At 41.3% G+C, this 17,107-nt stretch overlaps 1 protein-coding gene across 2 annotated transcripts in view; it reads right to left on the bottom strand.

Moving 5' to 3' along the window:
• The window catches only part of cgnl1 (cingulin-like 1), a 34,766-nt gene extending 21,463 nt beyond the window's left edge, over nucleotides 1–13,303 (bottom strand). Inside the window, exons 1-8 of one of the 2 annotated variants that reach the window (XM_085401614.1) lie at nucleotides 13,109–13,303; nucleotides 8,457–10,047; nucleotides 8,203–8,297; nucleotides 6,435–6,540; nucleotides 5,917–6,018; nucleotides 5,232–5,368; nucleotides 3,110–3,248; nucleotides 2,570–2,782 (exon numbers count right to left, since the gene is read on the bottom strand). In XM_085401614.1, coding sequence (XP_085257740.1) covers nucleotides 2,570–2,782; nucleotides 3,110–3,248; nucleotides 5,232–5,368; nucleotides 5,917–6,018; nucleotides 6,435–6,540; nucleotides 8,203–8,297; nucleotides 8,457–9,995 — 2,331 coding nt within the window. In that variant the 5' untranslated portion in view covers nucleotides 9,996–10,047; nucleotides 13,109–13,303. The remainder of the gene's footprint in view (nucleotides 1–2,569; nucleotides 2,783–3,109; nucleotides 3,249–5,231; nucleotides 5,369–5,916; nucleotides 6,019–6,434; nucleotides 6,541–8,202; nucleotides 8,298–8,456; nucleotides 10,048–13,108) is intronic. The other variant, XM_085401606.1, reaches the window with a different exon arrangement.
• Nucleotides 13,304–17,107: the final 3,804 nt, after the last annotated feature.

Raw genomic sequence — 17,107 nt, 5'->3', positions numbered from 1 at the left:
AGGTCCACAATTACCCCGACTCTTTCAGAGTGCAGAGAGAAGAGGGGACGTGACGCGATCAGGAACAGCAGCTCATTAGATTAGTGATGGCTCGTCACTGCAATTAACTAATATACAGAGGGATTTCGCGTTCCACTTTCCACCATTCCTGTCCACAAGAGCAGGTCTGGTCACTGCAAATATCAGGGCCAACAAAGAGGAAGGCACCTAAACAAAGGTAGCACTTCAGTTAGAGGGCAGGGTGAAATATTCACAATATGTATTTTAGCTGTGACTGCAAATTATTTACTTAATGTGTCATTTACATGCTGGCAAGACTGTCTATTTAATCAAAATTTGTATGCCATTACAATTGAATTACAAAAAATAAACAAAATAAAAAACAAGATTACTGAGATAAAAGAATTACATTGTTGCTTTGTTGACTTTTGATAAACAAGAAAGGTAAAACCAATTCAGAAAAACTTTTGTCCATTGTGAGGCTCCTTGAAACAAGAGTTACTGTGTTAAACATAATACTAAGCAATCATGGGTATGATTTTTTCTTTAATCGGGCAGCCTTGCATGCTGATTTGTTTAGATTTTTTTTCTCTCTACTTGCATGTTGCCCAGCATAAACAACATATATTAAACTGGTAAAGGAATGCCACTGCGTTAGATGGATACAATTTCATATTCTGCATAGTAATCGATACACCAGACTGGAGAAAACATTAATTCAAGGAAAATAAAGGAAACAATTCAACAAGAGGCAGCTTTTATACCTCACAAGAGAAAAAACAATGACCTTATCTTGCCAAATGTTTACAATGCACTGAGGGTAAATCCCTGATGACCTCAGGCGAGCAGTACCTCTGTTTGACAAAAGGAAGTGTTCTCATAGAGCCTTGTTACACAGCAATGCTGTGTAACCAGGCCTCCAGGAAGCTGAGAACAAGGACAAGTTCCACTCGTGAAGATAAACAGGACACACGTGGGTCACAAAAAACAACCTACTGACAACAATGCATCTTCAGTGCCATTCAAAGCTATTCTTCTCATCTTCTCCTATTTCTGAAACAACAGATGACGACCCCTCTAACTAGAAAATGCACTTTTTTCATTTATTAGTAATGAATGGCCCATCACTAACACTAATCTGGAAATATTATGTGGTGCAAGTGTAACACAGAAAACTACTGATGCACTCCAACTTCTGGTAAAAATGATATATACTAGTGGTGCAGAATAATACGGAATGGTTCAGATTTCTTAAGACAGTTGTGAAGCTTGCCAGAAATCGTCATAATGATGATAAAACTTTCTCTGCGCTACAATAATGACCTTGACTGTAAGGCAATACTTACAAATACAGACAAATGTTTCTAAATTGTAATTTTAAAAAGTTCTCCTTGTAAGAAGACTAAGCCATTAAGAAAGACTTCGCATGAAAAATGATGATGAGCAACATTTAAATGTTACATAGCGTTTTGTTTTCATTTTATCAGTTTGCTCTGTTGACTCAGCTCATCCACAGTGAACTCAAGTGGAGGTCAATTTCCACTTCACTGAAAAGAACAAACAACTCACATCGCACAACTCTAGACTGAATTGATGAATATTTCAAGGTTTAGTACAACACATGCGAAAAGACGAGTTAGTAGCAGTTATCTACATTTCTATTAAGGCGTAAAGTAGTTTTGAGAAACTACTATTCACCAACATAAATTAAAGAGCATTAGTTTTAAGGGTCAGCAGATTAGAAAAAACAACAAGGCCTTTTTGCTTCCCTTTCATGCTTATCGTGCATTTCTTTTTTATAGAAATGTAGTTACTCTGATTAAAACGACCAAGCGTATCTTTCTGCCTATTTTAAAACCAACTGCCTCGGAATCTGCATACTCAGTGTCACAGCTGTGTAACTACTGAAAGTGTAAATAATGGCACTTCAAAGCAGAGGACCAAACTCTAAGGCTACATCCACCCTAGCCCGGATAGATTTGAAAACAGCGTTTTCGTCTGAAAACGTTCCGCGTCCACACTAGTGAGTGAGGATTAAAGAATTTGAAGAAAAACTATCTGAAGCATGTACAAACTAGGGCTGTCAAAATTGAGAGCAAACAAAACAACTGCTGTATAATACCCTCCACTATCTTTGTTTAATTGGTCACATGACTGCATCACATGACAAAAATGCATCATCGTTTTTGAAAGTCTCCATTTTCACTGTCCACACTGCGATGCAAAAGCACCGTCTTCAATTGTATTCATTTTCCAGAGCGTTTTCAAAATGCTGCATTTTCCTTCGAGGAAAACGCTGTCTCAGTGTGGACGGGAGACCAAAACGGAGAGAAAACTATGCGTTTTCAAACGAAAACACATTAAGTGAGGACGTTGCCTAAGATGAACTTAAAATCCACAGCAAACAGGGTTACAGTACCCCTGACTGTGCTTATACCCACACCTCTCTGTAACACTCTGTAACATTGTGCTGTGGGTGAGATGGCAAATAAGCGAAAACAGAGAAGGAATCAAAGTAGAGGAGAGTGGAGGAAGGGAACTGAGGGAAACTACATGGGAAGCTGAGTACCTGCTTGGCCTCCTCCAAAGATGTCTGCAGCTTGCTTATTTCCTTCTCGTACTGCTCCTTCATTTTATCCAGCTCCTGATCATGAGCGGCCACCTCTTCCTTCAAAGCTCCTTTCAGAGCCGTTAGCTCCCTTTCTCGCCTCCTCAGCACCTCCTCCTGTTCCTCTTTGGCTAGGATAGCTTCCTGCATTTCTACCTTGAGCTGCATCATCTCCTATGGAAAATGCAGACATTTTGACAACTTTAGTCCAGAATTTGCAGAAGAAAAAAAAAAAAAAGCTTTCAGCAACTATAATGTCAATGTGATCATTTTAGCTACAATGTAAAGAATTTAGGAAATCAGTGATAGGTTAATTGCTATACAGGCTGCGTTTAGATCTTTTGAATATTACGTGAAACAGGAACTTAAAGGCTTAAATCTTCTATATTGTTTTATGAATAAAGTTAATTAACCCTAATGCAACCCCCCCCCCCCCCCAAAAAAACGCAAGAACAATAAACATTTATTTTTCTTTCTATAACAAAGGGCACTGTGGCTCACCACCATAAGCATGTCTTTCTCTCCATCAGCAGCAGACTTCTTGGCTGAGTCGAGTTCATCATGCATCTCTGACAGCTGGTCCTGCAGGTCTCTGATCTCTGTCTGATGTTGCTCCCTTTCCATTTTCACCTGGAAAAGCCTAACAAACCATTCAACATGTCACAGCATGGTACAGGTCCTTTTCATACACTGCACACATGTACAAACATACCCATGCATCTGCGCCTTAATTCATGTACAAATGGCATCAAATGTGGTTGAGCTGAATGTAACGCCTCTAGAGCACACTCGTTAAAATGAATAACTGTATGATTGAAAACCAATAATTTCTAATCTGCTTCTTCATCTCTGAGGCAGAGGATGATAAGTGATGTGAGACACCTTAAACAAAAACCACACAGTAATAAATTGATAAAGACTGGCCTCAAATGCAACATGCTATAATTTTTACAAATTATTTATTCATTTTTTTTTTTAAAAGGTAACATACTGATTCAAGAGTAGACGGCATAAACAGAAATGTCCCTGATTGATTTGCAGCTGGAAATAAGGCTCAATTAATTTTAAAGAAAAGAGTCAGAGGAGTAAAGACTTCTTTGGTACTCTTCAAGCTGAAAAGCACAGCTAAGCTGAAGCTACAGATAATAAACTGAAGAACAAGGAAATGATAATTAAAGATCCTGAATTCACAGAACAAAACCTTATGATAAAAGGACCAACACAGACACAGGAAGAAATTAAAGAAAAAAGCTCAGTTTTCAACAGCATGAAATTCTCATGAAGTGTTACACAAATTAAAAACACAAAACCATTTGCTCGAAGATTGGCAACTTTGCTACAATTTCCTTTTCAACCATGCAGAGCTCAAAACAAAACAAGGAAGCTATGAATAGTGGCGACACTCTGTACTTGAATGACTGTGAAAACAATTACACGAAAAGCAGTTTGGAACGGGACAGTTAGTGCTGTGATTGAATGGTAAATGAGTCACCAGGCACACAGGAATATAGAGGGTAAAAGATAAACCTACCAAACTCATGGGGACACAAAGAGTTGTACTACAACACAGAGGTACTGATATGGTAACCACAGTAACTATCAACAGTCTGGGCCGTTTCAACAACAGATCTCCATTACTGTTACTTAAATCACACTTTTGATACACCTGAAAAAAGGAGGTGCTTCACCCACTGGCTTTGAGTATGTTCCCAACTACCCATGTGGGGGCTTCATAGCTAGTCATTAGAAACCAGTACTGCAGCAATACAAACAAAATGCCACCACATGCACTTCCAGTTTTAATCACTTAAGGACAAAAAACAACAAAAATCCAGTATGTGTGGGTTACGGGGGTGCATTCGTCCCTATGGCATTGGCAGCTTACACTTTGGGAAAGTCACCATCAATACTGAAAGGTTTAAAGAGGTGTTTGAGCAATACATGCTCAAATCCAGATCACTTTTGGGTTTGTTTATTTTTTTAGTCAAGTCCTTGCGGATTTCAGCAAGACAATGCTAAACCACATATTGCATCTATTACAACGGCATGGCTTCATAGTAGAAGAGTCCAGGTGCTGAACCTGCTGCCCTGCAGGTCGAAAGTCCAGATCATCAACTGAAACATTTGGTGTATCATGAAATGGAAAATGGACTGCTGAGCAAAAGTTCTGAAACTTGTGTCCTCAGTTCACAGATGTTTTCACAGACTGATGTTAAAAGAAGCTACACAGCTGTAAACATGGCCCTGTCCCAACTTTTTAAAGATGTGTTTCTGCCATTTATTAAAAATTACCTTTTTTAAATTTCTTAAGGTGAAACATTTTGTCATTTTTTTCATCACTGTGTTGGACTGCAGCTGATGATGGTAGACTTTGATTTGGTGATCCACTGAAAGCTGTGGGATCACTCTTACCAGAACCAGCAGCAGGTGGAGAATCAATAGTCTACCATCACAAGCTGCAATCCAACACGGTGAAGTCAGAGTTCATCTGCAGGATGAGAGAGTCACTGGAGAGGCAGCTGACAAAAAAAATACCCATTTATCTATTTGAAATTAACTGCTTATAAAATATTTTATTTAATACGCCTCTTAAGGAGGCAATTTGCAACTCCTTTACACTTACTCTTCCACTGTGGTCTGTAGGTCAGCTTCTGTTTTGGCATGTTTTTCCTTCAGGTGCTTGTACTCTTCCATGCTCTGCTGTATCTTCTCCTGCAGCTCCTTTAAATCTGCAGCCGTCCTTTTGTCAGCCTGATTTTTCTGTAAGTAAAAATGACAAGGTTATTACAGCTTGTGTGTTTAAGTAGAGACACGCATCTAGTCTTTTACATTTCTTAAACTAAGCTTTAGCATTTGAAATGAACATTTTTATTTATTGTTTGCTGAAAGTAAGTTTGAGGATTCAGCGTTTTTTGATTACAGGACGTGTTTTAAGTATAGCAAGCAGTGCCATTGATATACCATCAGCATATCAATGGCACATATTTTACCCCAAAGTCAACGCCTGGCCAACACTATCCATATTTGATTATTTAGCTTCTTATTTAATTCCTTACCTAACAGATCAACTAAATAATGAGTTTTCAAGGGAGTAGCCTATTTGTTGCATTATTCTGTTAGCCTTTGTACTACGCTTAGTCAATGCTACACCCAAACACTAGTCTTTAAATTCAGCTAGTTGAACAGTAATCCTGTAAAGCTCCTTTTCAGCCAAACCCTTGATTAAAGGATATTCTCAAATAACAACAAGTTAAGCAATAAAACCAACATAAACAAGCTGGTCATAGAGACAGTCGCACTGTTCTTACCATGCTTCGTTCCTCTAGTTCTCTTTTCAGTTCAGACATTTCTTTCTCCAGTTCAGCATTTTGCTCCTGCAGAGCTTTGGTCTGAGCAGCAAGATCCTGGGCCTGGAGAAAACAAACAATTTAGAGGTGCTCATTTCTTATTAATCCATTACAAATACAAATGGAGACTAGGTCTTTGGACAGTAGTACCCTGATAAATTAAATAATCTTCGGGTAACAGTAAACAGCTTTGGTGTTAACATCTCATGAAAGCACACAATATTTAATCATCAATCGCCTTAAATAAAAATGAATTTTAATGAATAATAATGAAACCAGTCTGGCTAATCTCCCACCCATTTAATGGTAGGCAGACTAAAGAATTAAGCTGGTGCTGCTCTTTTACTCCACCCCAATCACCACCAATTGTGATATAAAGATGCATAAAGATGACATCTTGTTTGACATCTCGTTGGCATTTAACACTGTAACTGTAGACTGCCACTGTGCACAAGCAGAATGACATAAAATGGCCTTACTTTGTTGTCGCCTTGCGCACTTGCTGTGGCCCGAGACTTCAATGTCTGTATCTTCTCAAACACAACGTTGACCTTTTTCTTCGTCATCTCATCATTATCATTGCTCCTGCAGACGTGCACACAGACAGTTGCGTTAAAACACTCTGCTTATCAAAGGTTTCAAAAACTTTATTTCAATGTTGTGGCGGCCAGAAGTTAATCCCAGATTGTTCTGGGAAAACAGTAGCTTATTCCCCTCCTTAGAAGGGGAGAGAAAGGATCATGCTGCCTGGAAGTGACACCTCACAGCACAAACAGCGCCATTATAGCCATCCAATAAACTGTTAGACACATAAACACAATCCAAATAGGCAGTGTATTTTATTTTCGGAACTACATTGGTATATAAAATGCAGCTATAGAAATATATACATTTCAGTTTTTTCTATTATATATTTAAAAAATGGCTACAAGGGCTAAGAGATCTCACCATTCCTACTCCAATAAAAAACGCAAGTAAATTTCTGTAGTCAGGTCTAAGTTTCGTTTATTTTAGATAGTAAATGGACCAGCACTTACACAGCACTTTTCTACCCTACCTGAGAACTCAAAGCGCTTTATATAACATGCCTCAGTCACCCATTCACACAGGCCTGGCTCTGCCTCCTGAGCTACAGCCACCCGCCCAAATAATATAATAATTACTGAAACAAAAGATGGTGATGAGAAAGAAGCTAGGATTTACAGTATTGGGTAGAAGGACAACCACACCCACAACGTTTCTACACCAGCCCTATTATTTTCAAATGTCTTTAAAAACTAACAGACTAACCCATTGTTCTAAATAGTAAAAAAACATCAATTTCCTCCAACTTCAACTTCTCCTAAGTTTAAAAAGCAGCTTGGTCCTCGGCGTTGAACAATGCCCATTTCTGAGATCATCAACAGATGTCTGAAGGCCCAACGATCAGGGGATTTTCTAAAGTCACAGAAGAACATTTAATCCTTTAGTTCGGGTGAAAACATAAAATCAACAAAACTGAAGTTGCGCCATTTTCACTTGACAGCAGCGATAGATTATTTCAATAAATGGTGAGACTGACACTGAAAGCCAAACCCCTTAAATCTCCCCTCTCCTCATACACATGATTTTCATTAAACCGTTATAACCCCTGTTGCTGCATGTTTTTCTTCTGGGCCTTGGGAATGTAGTTCAATTTCAGCCCCTGCACTTCCATCTGTGCTTCCTTTCATTTGTCCTGTGGCTCCTGACCTGTTGCCCGACACACCCAAACAGCTTCCTGTTCGACTTCTACAATACCCCGATTCAATAACACATCCAGAAACTGTAGTGATTGTATTAACTGTAACTTTCTCCATGAAATTGTTACTGATGACAGTATTAACTGTTTAACTACTGAAAGACTCGCTGGTATCCATAGCCTAAATGCAAACTCGATGTAATTTTTTTCGAGACAGATCGTCTCCTCTACAGAAAGACAGGATTTTATTCATTATTTCACACTACACAAAGAACAAAGCTGACTAAAAGTGGGATTCTGCAGGAAAACAAATTCCAGACAACTGGATCGCTCACAGCCTGGATGGGAGGGTACGAAGACCACATTCCTTCGTTTTTATCACAAACAGTCCAGCTCAGATAAAAAAGGCACATTAATTTACTTCCACAGAACGGTTTCTTACTTTGTGTGAACAACACTCAGTTCTTGAGTCAAGATGTTTTCACAATATCTGGTCACATTTTGTATGGGAAAAAGTTCAGACTTACCCATCTTTAAGGTAATTGAACAAAATCTGTTTTGCTGTCTCTTCATTTGTTTGTTGTGACAGCTCCTGCTGACCTTTCAGGAGATCAGGTGTTGCCTGGATATGTCAGGAAGAGAGAGTGAGATCTTAACAAAATAAAAGAGAGGAACACTTCTCTCATAGATCATATTTTGAAAAATGCTACTTTAAATTAAAACGAAACATAACTTAAAACAAACAAATGTAGGATGCAGTGATAATGGTCTGACATTTTACCTGCACGTCCGCGTCTGTCCCGGGTTTTTTGTTTGCTAAAGAAGATGGCCTGGATAATGACGATGACAGTGATGATGTCAAAACCTTTTCACTTTCCTCACTCGCTTTAATCTTAAACGATAGAGAAGAGGACTGAGTCTGAGGGTTTTTGTAACCCTGTATAGAGCCAACACCTTTAGAAATGGTGTTCTGTGGGGAGCCAGGTGCACTGGTGGCATGAGATCTGGAATCAACGTGATCTAAAAGCCAGGAGTCCTGACTTCCAGCTGATTTCTGCATCCTCAGCTGTGAGGGAAGCAGGACATGCTCCTTGGATGTGCCTTGATGTAGCTCCGTGTAGCTAGAGCTATTTTGCAGGCCGAGGGCGCTATCAACACTCCGTGAGCGCTTCCTGTCCTCTGGATTGATCCTGTTTCTGCGCCCCGCCCTGCCTCTGCGTTGAGTGCCATCTTTGCCGTCAAACTTCTCAATGAGCTCATCAACACCGGGTATAGAGCCTGTGTCAATATCTCTGCCTGAACCAGGCATAAAAGGGATGTAGCGACGATTCTCGTGACGGTTTATGGTGTCTGCATAAAGGGCCTCCATTTGTTCATCCATTGGCGTCTTAGAGGTGGAAGATGAGGAGGAGTGGCGGGAACGGGAAGAAGGCTGAAGAATTGGCTCGCTGGAATCAGTCCTGCGCAGGGGAAGGACATCAGGCTCACGAGGGGTGCGCTCAAGGCTGGAGGTGGCACTGCTCCTAGGGCTCGACACAGTGGAGGGCTGAGGCTGGGCTGGAGGAACTGGTTGATGTGGAGTTTTAGAGGTCAGCTTGGGATGAGCTGGATTCAGGGTGGTAAGAGGAGCTTTGATCTGTGGCTGAGACAGTTGTGACTGTGGCCTGCTCTGAGGCTGAGTGAGCTGTGGCTTCAGCTTAGGAAAGCCTGCCTCATTCACACTCTGGGATGTAGGTTGTCTGTTCTCAAGCGGCGTGGCATCTTTTTTCCGGTCAAGGCTTGATGCCCTACGGTGAGATGCTGCAGACCTTGGGGACCAACTCTGGGGCTGGCTCCCAGTGTCAGGCCTTGAAGGAAGGCTGTTGAAACCCTCAAGGTTTAGGGAGTTGGTCTCTGGATCATACGGCTGTAGTATCTCAGGGTGCTTCTGGAAGTTCAGAAGGGAGGATGGTTTCTTTTCTTGGGATTCTGTGACACCATTTTGGGGACCAGTATAATGCAACATCTTCTGAGTCCTGTACTCCACAAAGGGGCTGTTAGATTCAGCCTCTTTGCCACGTCTAAAGTCATACTCATCGTAGCTGTTGATAAAAGAGTCTTCTGTGTCGATGTAGCCATTACCTCTGGGGTCCATATAAGTGTGGGGACCCCCATCCTGGTTGTTGAGAACCACAAATGGGTGTCCATCTATACCTTGGACTCGGATGCTGAGACCATATGTTCCAGCTCCATTACTTTGTGGCTTGGAAGGGCGGGATGGCTGAGCGTAGCCCCGCTGTGGTCCACTGCTAGGAATGCCAGACACTCTGTATGACTCCATCAGGAATGCAGAAGGAAAATAAATCCCTCTCCCTGGATCAACTGGCCCACCTCTGCAAGGAGAAGATTTAGAAGCACTGGATTAGTCAGAGATGAGATGCTACATAATTCAGCGACATCAACAAACATTCCTTAGATGTACTTTCAGCCAATAATGAAACTTTATTGTTCTAGCTTTCATTTTCCCTTCTTGTCTTGCATTCCTTCTATTCTACTTGTTTCGCAGGAGAGACCTTTGTGTCAAACTACTCAAGTAATGTGCTCTAACCAAATGAAGACAGTGCCCTCCCCTTGTGTTGCCTGTAACATCTCAGAAACCATAATATCCCTCAAGAGATGAGTCAACTTCTGCCACATTCTTTAACAACAGAAACAGCCAGGTACTGTTTAGCAAGGCCTCACAAGTGTGTGACTAACAGGTATGATATAACGAAATGACTGTTTACCATGCTTGACAAAGACTATGCCTTTCTCTTCACCTGCTAAAAGGTATCATCATGAATATGAATGAGTTAAACCAGGGAAACATCTCAAAGCTGTCATGTCTAAATAACTTCAGCAGGTGTTGGGTTCAGTTCTCTGTCTGTGTGCACAAACGGCACAGGTGAGCCTTGTAAATGACACTGTTAATTGCAGCCCTGGGAAAAGTCATGAAAAGCGGGCAACAAAATGTTATCGAGCCCTTTTCTGTCACATGCATAATAACTACAGGTCTGTCAAAGCTGACAGATTTGCAGCTAGACCGTGAGAGCGCAGCTGGCAATAAATATCAAACTGTGTACAAATATTAAAAGTGAGCCACCCGGTGTTTTTCAGGGAAGCCAGTGGAGACAAAGCCATCAGCAGCCACCATGTGCTTTTCACTGGACAATGGCCTTTCAATGTGTTCCTGTTTGTCTTGCTGATAGCATCCTTTTCTGATGTTACAATACAAAGATGGACAGAGGTGGGCCTGGAAGGAGGACACTGATAAGACTGACAAGAAAGGGCAAAAGCAGGATGTATCACATAAGTGTGAAATGGGTCAAGACAGACTTATGGACACAGATAATCATTTTGAAAACATAGTACTATGAGGGGTTTCATGGCAATGCACCTGTAAATTTGGCTGTTTTACATGTCTATTTTCAGGTTTTTCTAATTTGCTAGAAAGTGGATATTGCAGCAAAATGGTGGATTCCTCCCTGGTTTACCTTACCAGATGAACAGAGCTAGCTAAGGTAGTTCAACCATCTGCCTCCTGGATGCCTTACTTTGGAGGTTTTCCAGGCATGCCTAGCTAGGGGGAGACCCTGGGTAAAACAAAGAACTCCTTGGGGAGATTTTACATGTCCTTTTAAATTGCTCTTAAGTGGGTCAGATCAGTGTAACTACTCTTTAATAATATATGAAATAACACACTTCCTTTGAGATCTTCCAATATTGTACTATTCTACTGCAGTAACTCAAAGAAACCAGTAACCAACTTTGTCCTGTAATTTAAAAAAAAAGTGAAAAACAGGAACCTTTATTTGATGGAATACTAATTTAAAAAAAAAAAAAAAACATTTGCTGGTTAATCTGTCTCCTACTAATTTTGTCAATGTCTTTCATTAAGAATAATTTAAAACTTCATTAAAAGAAAGTTAAGTCCTAAATGTATGCCCTCTGTCTTTACAGTTTACACATTCACTGAAGCCAGTGGGACCAACTGGAGCCTCCAATGGGCCAGTACTGGTGTGTTTGACATTCCTAGTATATGTCACGCAGCCTAGGAGTATCTCGGGATCCCCCAGGAGGAAATGGATAACACTGCTAAGGAAGAGGAAGTCAGTAATACCCTGCTCAGCCCACTGCCACTACCTTCAGATAGGCGGGCGGGCGGGCGGGCGGACAGACAGACAGACAGGCCAAAAGAGACATTCATCTCTGGTTATCTTATCTGGCAGGAGATTTTAAACTAAGGCATTTAGCTGAGCTTGAAAAACCACCCTGATCCCCACGTATTTCTTCACTGATCAAATGTGTAAATGCCCCCCCACCACCACACACACAAATACACACCTGCCATATAAGGCATGAAACAACAGCTACCTGGGAAGCATTTAACTTAATGAAACTAAATAAAATCTTGCCTTATAAACAGCCAAAGTTTCCACCATGAAATACTGCAAGAAACTTTTGTGGGCCACTCCTAGCAAACCACGAAGATGATTCAACTCCAGTTTGTTTCCACTAGACTAATGACATGATGTTCCAATTAGCCAGAATTACTCAGTTTCACACGCAAACGGGAGGAGAGAAAGGCTGAGGTAAGGTGTCCTGTCAGGGAGGATGAGCCAGATTAAAGCCTGAGACGACACAATAGACCCTTTTATGCTCAGTGTATGTATCTAGCACACAAGGGCTCCAACAAGTGTGTTACTTTTTCCTCCCATTGTGTTTTTCACTCCAAAAAGGAGGAAACTCTCAGTGAGCTGCCTCACTGTCCTACACAGGGTCGGTGCTTCCTTCAATGACCCCTGTGCTGCCTGTGATGTCCATCCAGAGTGCAAGTTAGGATGCAAGCGAGGGTGAAGTGCAAAAAATTGTCTTTTTCTGTGTCAACACCTGTAGCCACTCACATATCAAAACACCTAAATCCAGATGGGACCAAACTTTGGAAAAAGTTGGAAACAAACCTGCCTGTGAGGGTTTAAACGGTGGGAAACTATTATTAGGTTATGTAACATGAATGGGAGTTCACTAATCTCTAGCGGCAGGTACAGTAGAAGCAACGTGACCTTACAGGAGCAATTGTAAACATAAGTCAGATAAAAAACAGTTAATTGGATGCAGATCTGAGAACTGAAATCATACAGTAGCTCGTTAGCCAAAGTGAAGAGGTAGCGCTTTGATTTGACGCAGTTTCTCGTTATTTGGCTGCTGAGTGCAACAGGTGGCAGAAACACATCACCATCTTCAAATTTTACTTCACCTATTTCTCACCTGTACCACTCACCTGAAGTAAACGAGCTGTGTAGAAAAATAAGCGGCCCTTCTATTCGTTTAATTTTTTTCTCCTCCGGCTGAGTTTAACGGCTGTTAAAGAGTCTCGCGCACAGGACAGTTACTGATAGCTAGTTAGTTACTCACCGGCGTCGTTGCTCTCGCTTGCTCACTTATCCCAGGTTTGGAAAAAAAGTTTTCTTCGAGCGGTTTTAAAAGCTAAACTCTTTTGCAAAGTGCCCGCGCCGCACTTTGCTAACTTATTTGGTCCTGAGTTGTTTTCTGAGAGTGAGTGAGAACCGTTTCAGAAGGACGTTCTGAGCCTCCGGGCCGCTCCGCCTCCTCAAACAAGCGCACTTTACCCGCCCACCCACTCAAAAGCAGTCCGCTGGTCCTGGAGCAGATCTCACACAGACTACCCCCGAACTCCCAGGCCCCACTCAGTTTGGACCGACTCGGCTCGGTTCAGCTCGGTTTTTAGAAGCTCCTGCACTAGCGGGGAGTATTGTAGCCAGAGGTGACACCTGACAAATAATTAATTCATAAATTTTTCCTTCTTATTAACTCCTTGTAGTTCAAAAATGTGTTTGACATGTAGTGTAACACAATAAAAGTTTGTACATTTCTATTAATTTCTAAAACAAACTAAAAGTTTTGTGACTCCTGGGAAAACTTCCCACGTTACATAATGTACGCATAAATCCAATTTGTAAGTGAATGTCTTTAAAAACCGAGAGCGTCATCTAGTGGATGGTAAGCTCACCTGACTGCACCTAAACGCATCACCAGAAAGTCAACAATGAGTATCTCAGAGAGTGATTTAAAAGGCATGAGCTAGTTATTATGCTGAGCAGATATGCTAGAAAAATGCTGATGATTGTGGGGAGTGTATACTGTTTGTGTGCAGCCTCTGTGATGGTGAGCATGCTCTTAGTGGGGGGTGCCAATGGCACTGTGCAACTATAAACGACAGCAGGATTACAGTCAGTGTCAGTGATCCTGAGGTGCTGTGCTTGATGCTCAGTTTCCATCATAAACAGTCACCTGTAGCAAGCAAGTGTAGCCACATGCTAGACAAATATTATTAAACAAGCCACAGAAGAAGATGCGAATAATAATCATCAAGTTTGCTTCTTATTTCTCAGGCTGTTTTAAAATTTATGGAACAAATGACCTTTAAAACAATCAAGAGATAATGTAAAGCTGAAGATCTCCGGTGTATTTGAGGCTTAAATGCTATTGTACTGAAATGTTTTATGGATATAATCTTCATCGTCACTTAAGATAATGAAGATTACATTGAGAGCAGTCTAATTTTAGAAAAACACATGTTTAATATTTATTTATGAAAGAAATAAACGTTGCAACTTTGAAAGGTACTTGAAACCACATTATGTAAATTTAATATAACATAAATACACAGGAACCATGTTTAGTTTAAATATTACTAACGTCGGTCGATCAGTTAGATGTGACCAGTACCCATCTAACTGATATTTTCTTTGGGCCTAATCAATGCCATGAACTTCAAATAACAGCTGTCATACAAATCAGAGTGGCATTAAAGTGAGTGCTGCTTAAAGCACCCCCAGCCTCTCTTTTCAGTGCATCCATGCTGCTCCTGAGTGGCAGGAGAAAGAAACGGTGCATTCACTTGTCTTTTTATAGATCTTGCCACTGCAGTGTAAACTTCATTAAACCAGGGGCCTAGCTTCCCCTTCGCCTTTGTAGTGGCCCACTGTTTATATTTTTGTCCGCAGAGACCACGCGGCACCGCAGCCTTTAATCTGAGCCACTGTGTTGGGTTACAGCCGCACACAATGGGAGCTCTGTTCTCCGCTGAGGTGCCACAGCTGGGACCTCTGGGCATGCTCTGTGCACACCTCAGTCTTATCCCAATTATACAATAAGGGGGTCTGCAGGTTTTCCAGGGGCAGGTCAGCCCAACTGACCTGTAGCAGCAATTGTGGAGATGCATTTTATTTTTTTGATTTCATCTTTTCACAGTCACCGAGCCATTGTGGGAATTTTATTTTAAATATTTAATTGTTAAATTATTCCTAAAATATCCACATTAAATAAAACTCTATTCACAGTTTTTTTAAAAACACTTCTGTTTCAAATGCCAGTTTTGGATCCATTAGCGTTCCCACATATTTATATTCATCAGCTAATCTTTTCCTTGCTGCTATCTGGACTTGGATCTCCATTTAAAAATGTACACACAAATATCTAATGAGCCAATCAATGGTAGTATAATGGTGTGGGTGATGTTTTCTTTTTGGTACCTCAGCCCAGCTGAGCATCTTTAAACACCATAGCCTACTTGAGTATTGTTGCTGACCATCTCCATCCCTTTGTGACCACACTGTAGCCATCTTCTGATGGTTGTTCCCAGCAGGGTAAGACACCATGTCACAAAGCTATGATCATCAGAAACTGTTTTTTTTTTAATATGACAAGGAGTTTGCTGTACTCAAATGGCCTCCTTGATCACCAGATCTCAATCCAACAGAGCACCTTTGGTATGTGGTGCAACAGGAGATTCTCATCATGATAAGTAGAAACTGTGTGATGCTGTCAAGTCAACATGGACCAAAAACTCAGAGGTTTCCAGCAGCTTGTTGAATGTATGCCATGAAAAATTAAGACAGAAGGCAAAAGGTGTCCAACTGGGTACTGGCAGGGTGTACCTAATAAAGTGCCTTGCCCATGCTACTTTCTGGATCTGATTTCACTGTATTACTGACACTCTTGCTTCCCAGCTTTGGTGTGTAGATAACTAACTACACCATCAGTGCACATCTGGCAGGTTACGGTGGGTGCACAAATGTCAGGTAGGTCATTAACACACAGACACACAGGTGAACCTCATCAAGCTTCACCCTGTCTTACTGCTCCTCATAAAGATGTTGTCCCTGGATTCCTTACTGAGGGAATCTGATACTAAAAAGACAAACTGTGGAAGTTACCAGACTTCTTGTGTCTAATTCAGAACCCTGGAGCTTTTTTGTGGCCTTCTTAATATAAAACAAGGACTAGGTATTTTATCCATCACTCTAAACTGCTTCAAAAATGGATCTCTGTGCAGCTGGTGTGGGCAGGAGGAGCAGTACATTGTTGTTTTGAGTACATGTAAAAGTAATCTTTGAAATTACTTTTGTGCTGTCGTATTTGTTTTCCACACTTTATGCCTAAAACTTCCATTATTGACAGATAAGCACTTGCTTTGTGTCTCTGTGAAATGTCTGAATATCATATCCTGTTCTCCTCACTATGTTGAAATGGTCAAAAAGCCTTGAATCTTAAAGAGCTGAGATTAGAAAGTGAAACAGAAGACAAGAGGCCTGTTCAGTGCAGCGTGCATCCTGAAAGTGGCAGAGAGGCGGATGATCTTACTGTTAGAGCAGGAGGAGCAGCAGGCTCTTTGGTTGAGATTCAAGGATGTGAGCCAAGGACTTTCTGTCAGCTGGCTCAGCCAGCAGCCATGACAGGAAGTCAGCCTTCAGACATGGTGGTCCCACTCCTACAGAAAACATGCACACCCACGACCACCACCACCAGAGCTCAGCACAGTCACACGCTCCGTTTATCCCTGCGAGGAACGCTGGAAGGCCACCGCGCATCACTGAGCTCACCGCAGACAGAACGGCAGTCAGCACTTTTGTCACCTCAGTCTGACGAATGACTCGAGATCAGACCTCTCAGGACGCAATGAGCGGTCTCCATGCTTACATCTGCACGGAGATAATTCTGCGCAGATGTACAGGCTCTGAGATTTACAGCACAGCAACAATCTTCCAGGTTCAGAGCAGTATTTTCACAACGCTTTTGGGATTCATTAACTTCAGTCACAGCACAAGTAGCAGATTGAGTACGGCAGGTTACAGAGAGAGACACTTCCACCAAAGCCATTTATTAAAAAACTGTTTAGGTTTGTGCTTTTCAACATGACTGTGGAAGTTCAATTTCAGTGCTGGGTGGGTCATTTTGTTTTGTGTCAAAATATAAGACAATTTATTCAAATATTATTTAACCTCCTAGGACCTGGCGTCCACATATGTGGACATCACATTTTGGGTTGTCTGGACCTAAAAACATAAATTTGTCTCTACAAGAGCCTGATATCCACTTACGAGGACATTA

The sequence above is a fragment of the Rhamphochromis longiceps genome, linkage group LG1 (genome assembly GCF_057381845.1).
Source record: "Rhamphochromis longiceps isolate RC_006_pf linkage group LG1, R_longiceps_female_GT1.1, whole genome shotgun sequence".
Classification (NCBI taxonomy): domain Eukaryota; kingdom Metazoa; phylum Chordata; class Actinopteri; order Cichliformes; family Cichlidae; genus Rhamphochromis; species Rhamphochromis longiceps.
Note: the sequence above shows the minus strand (reverse complement) of the source record. Positions and strands in the feature narration are given on the sequence as shown.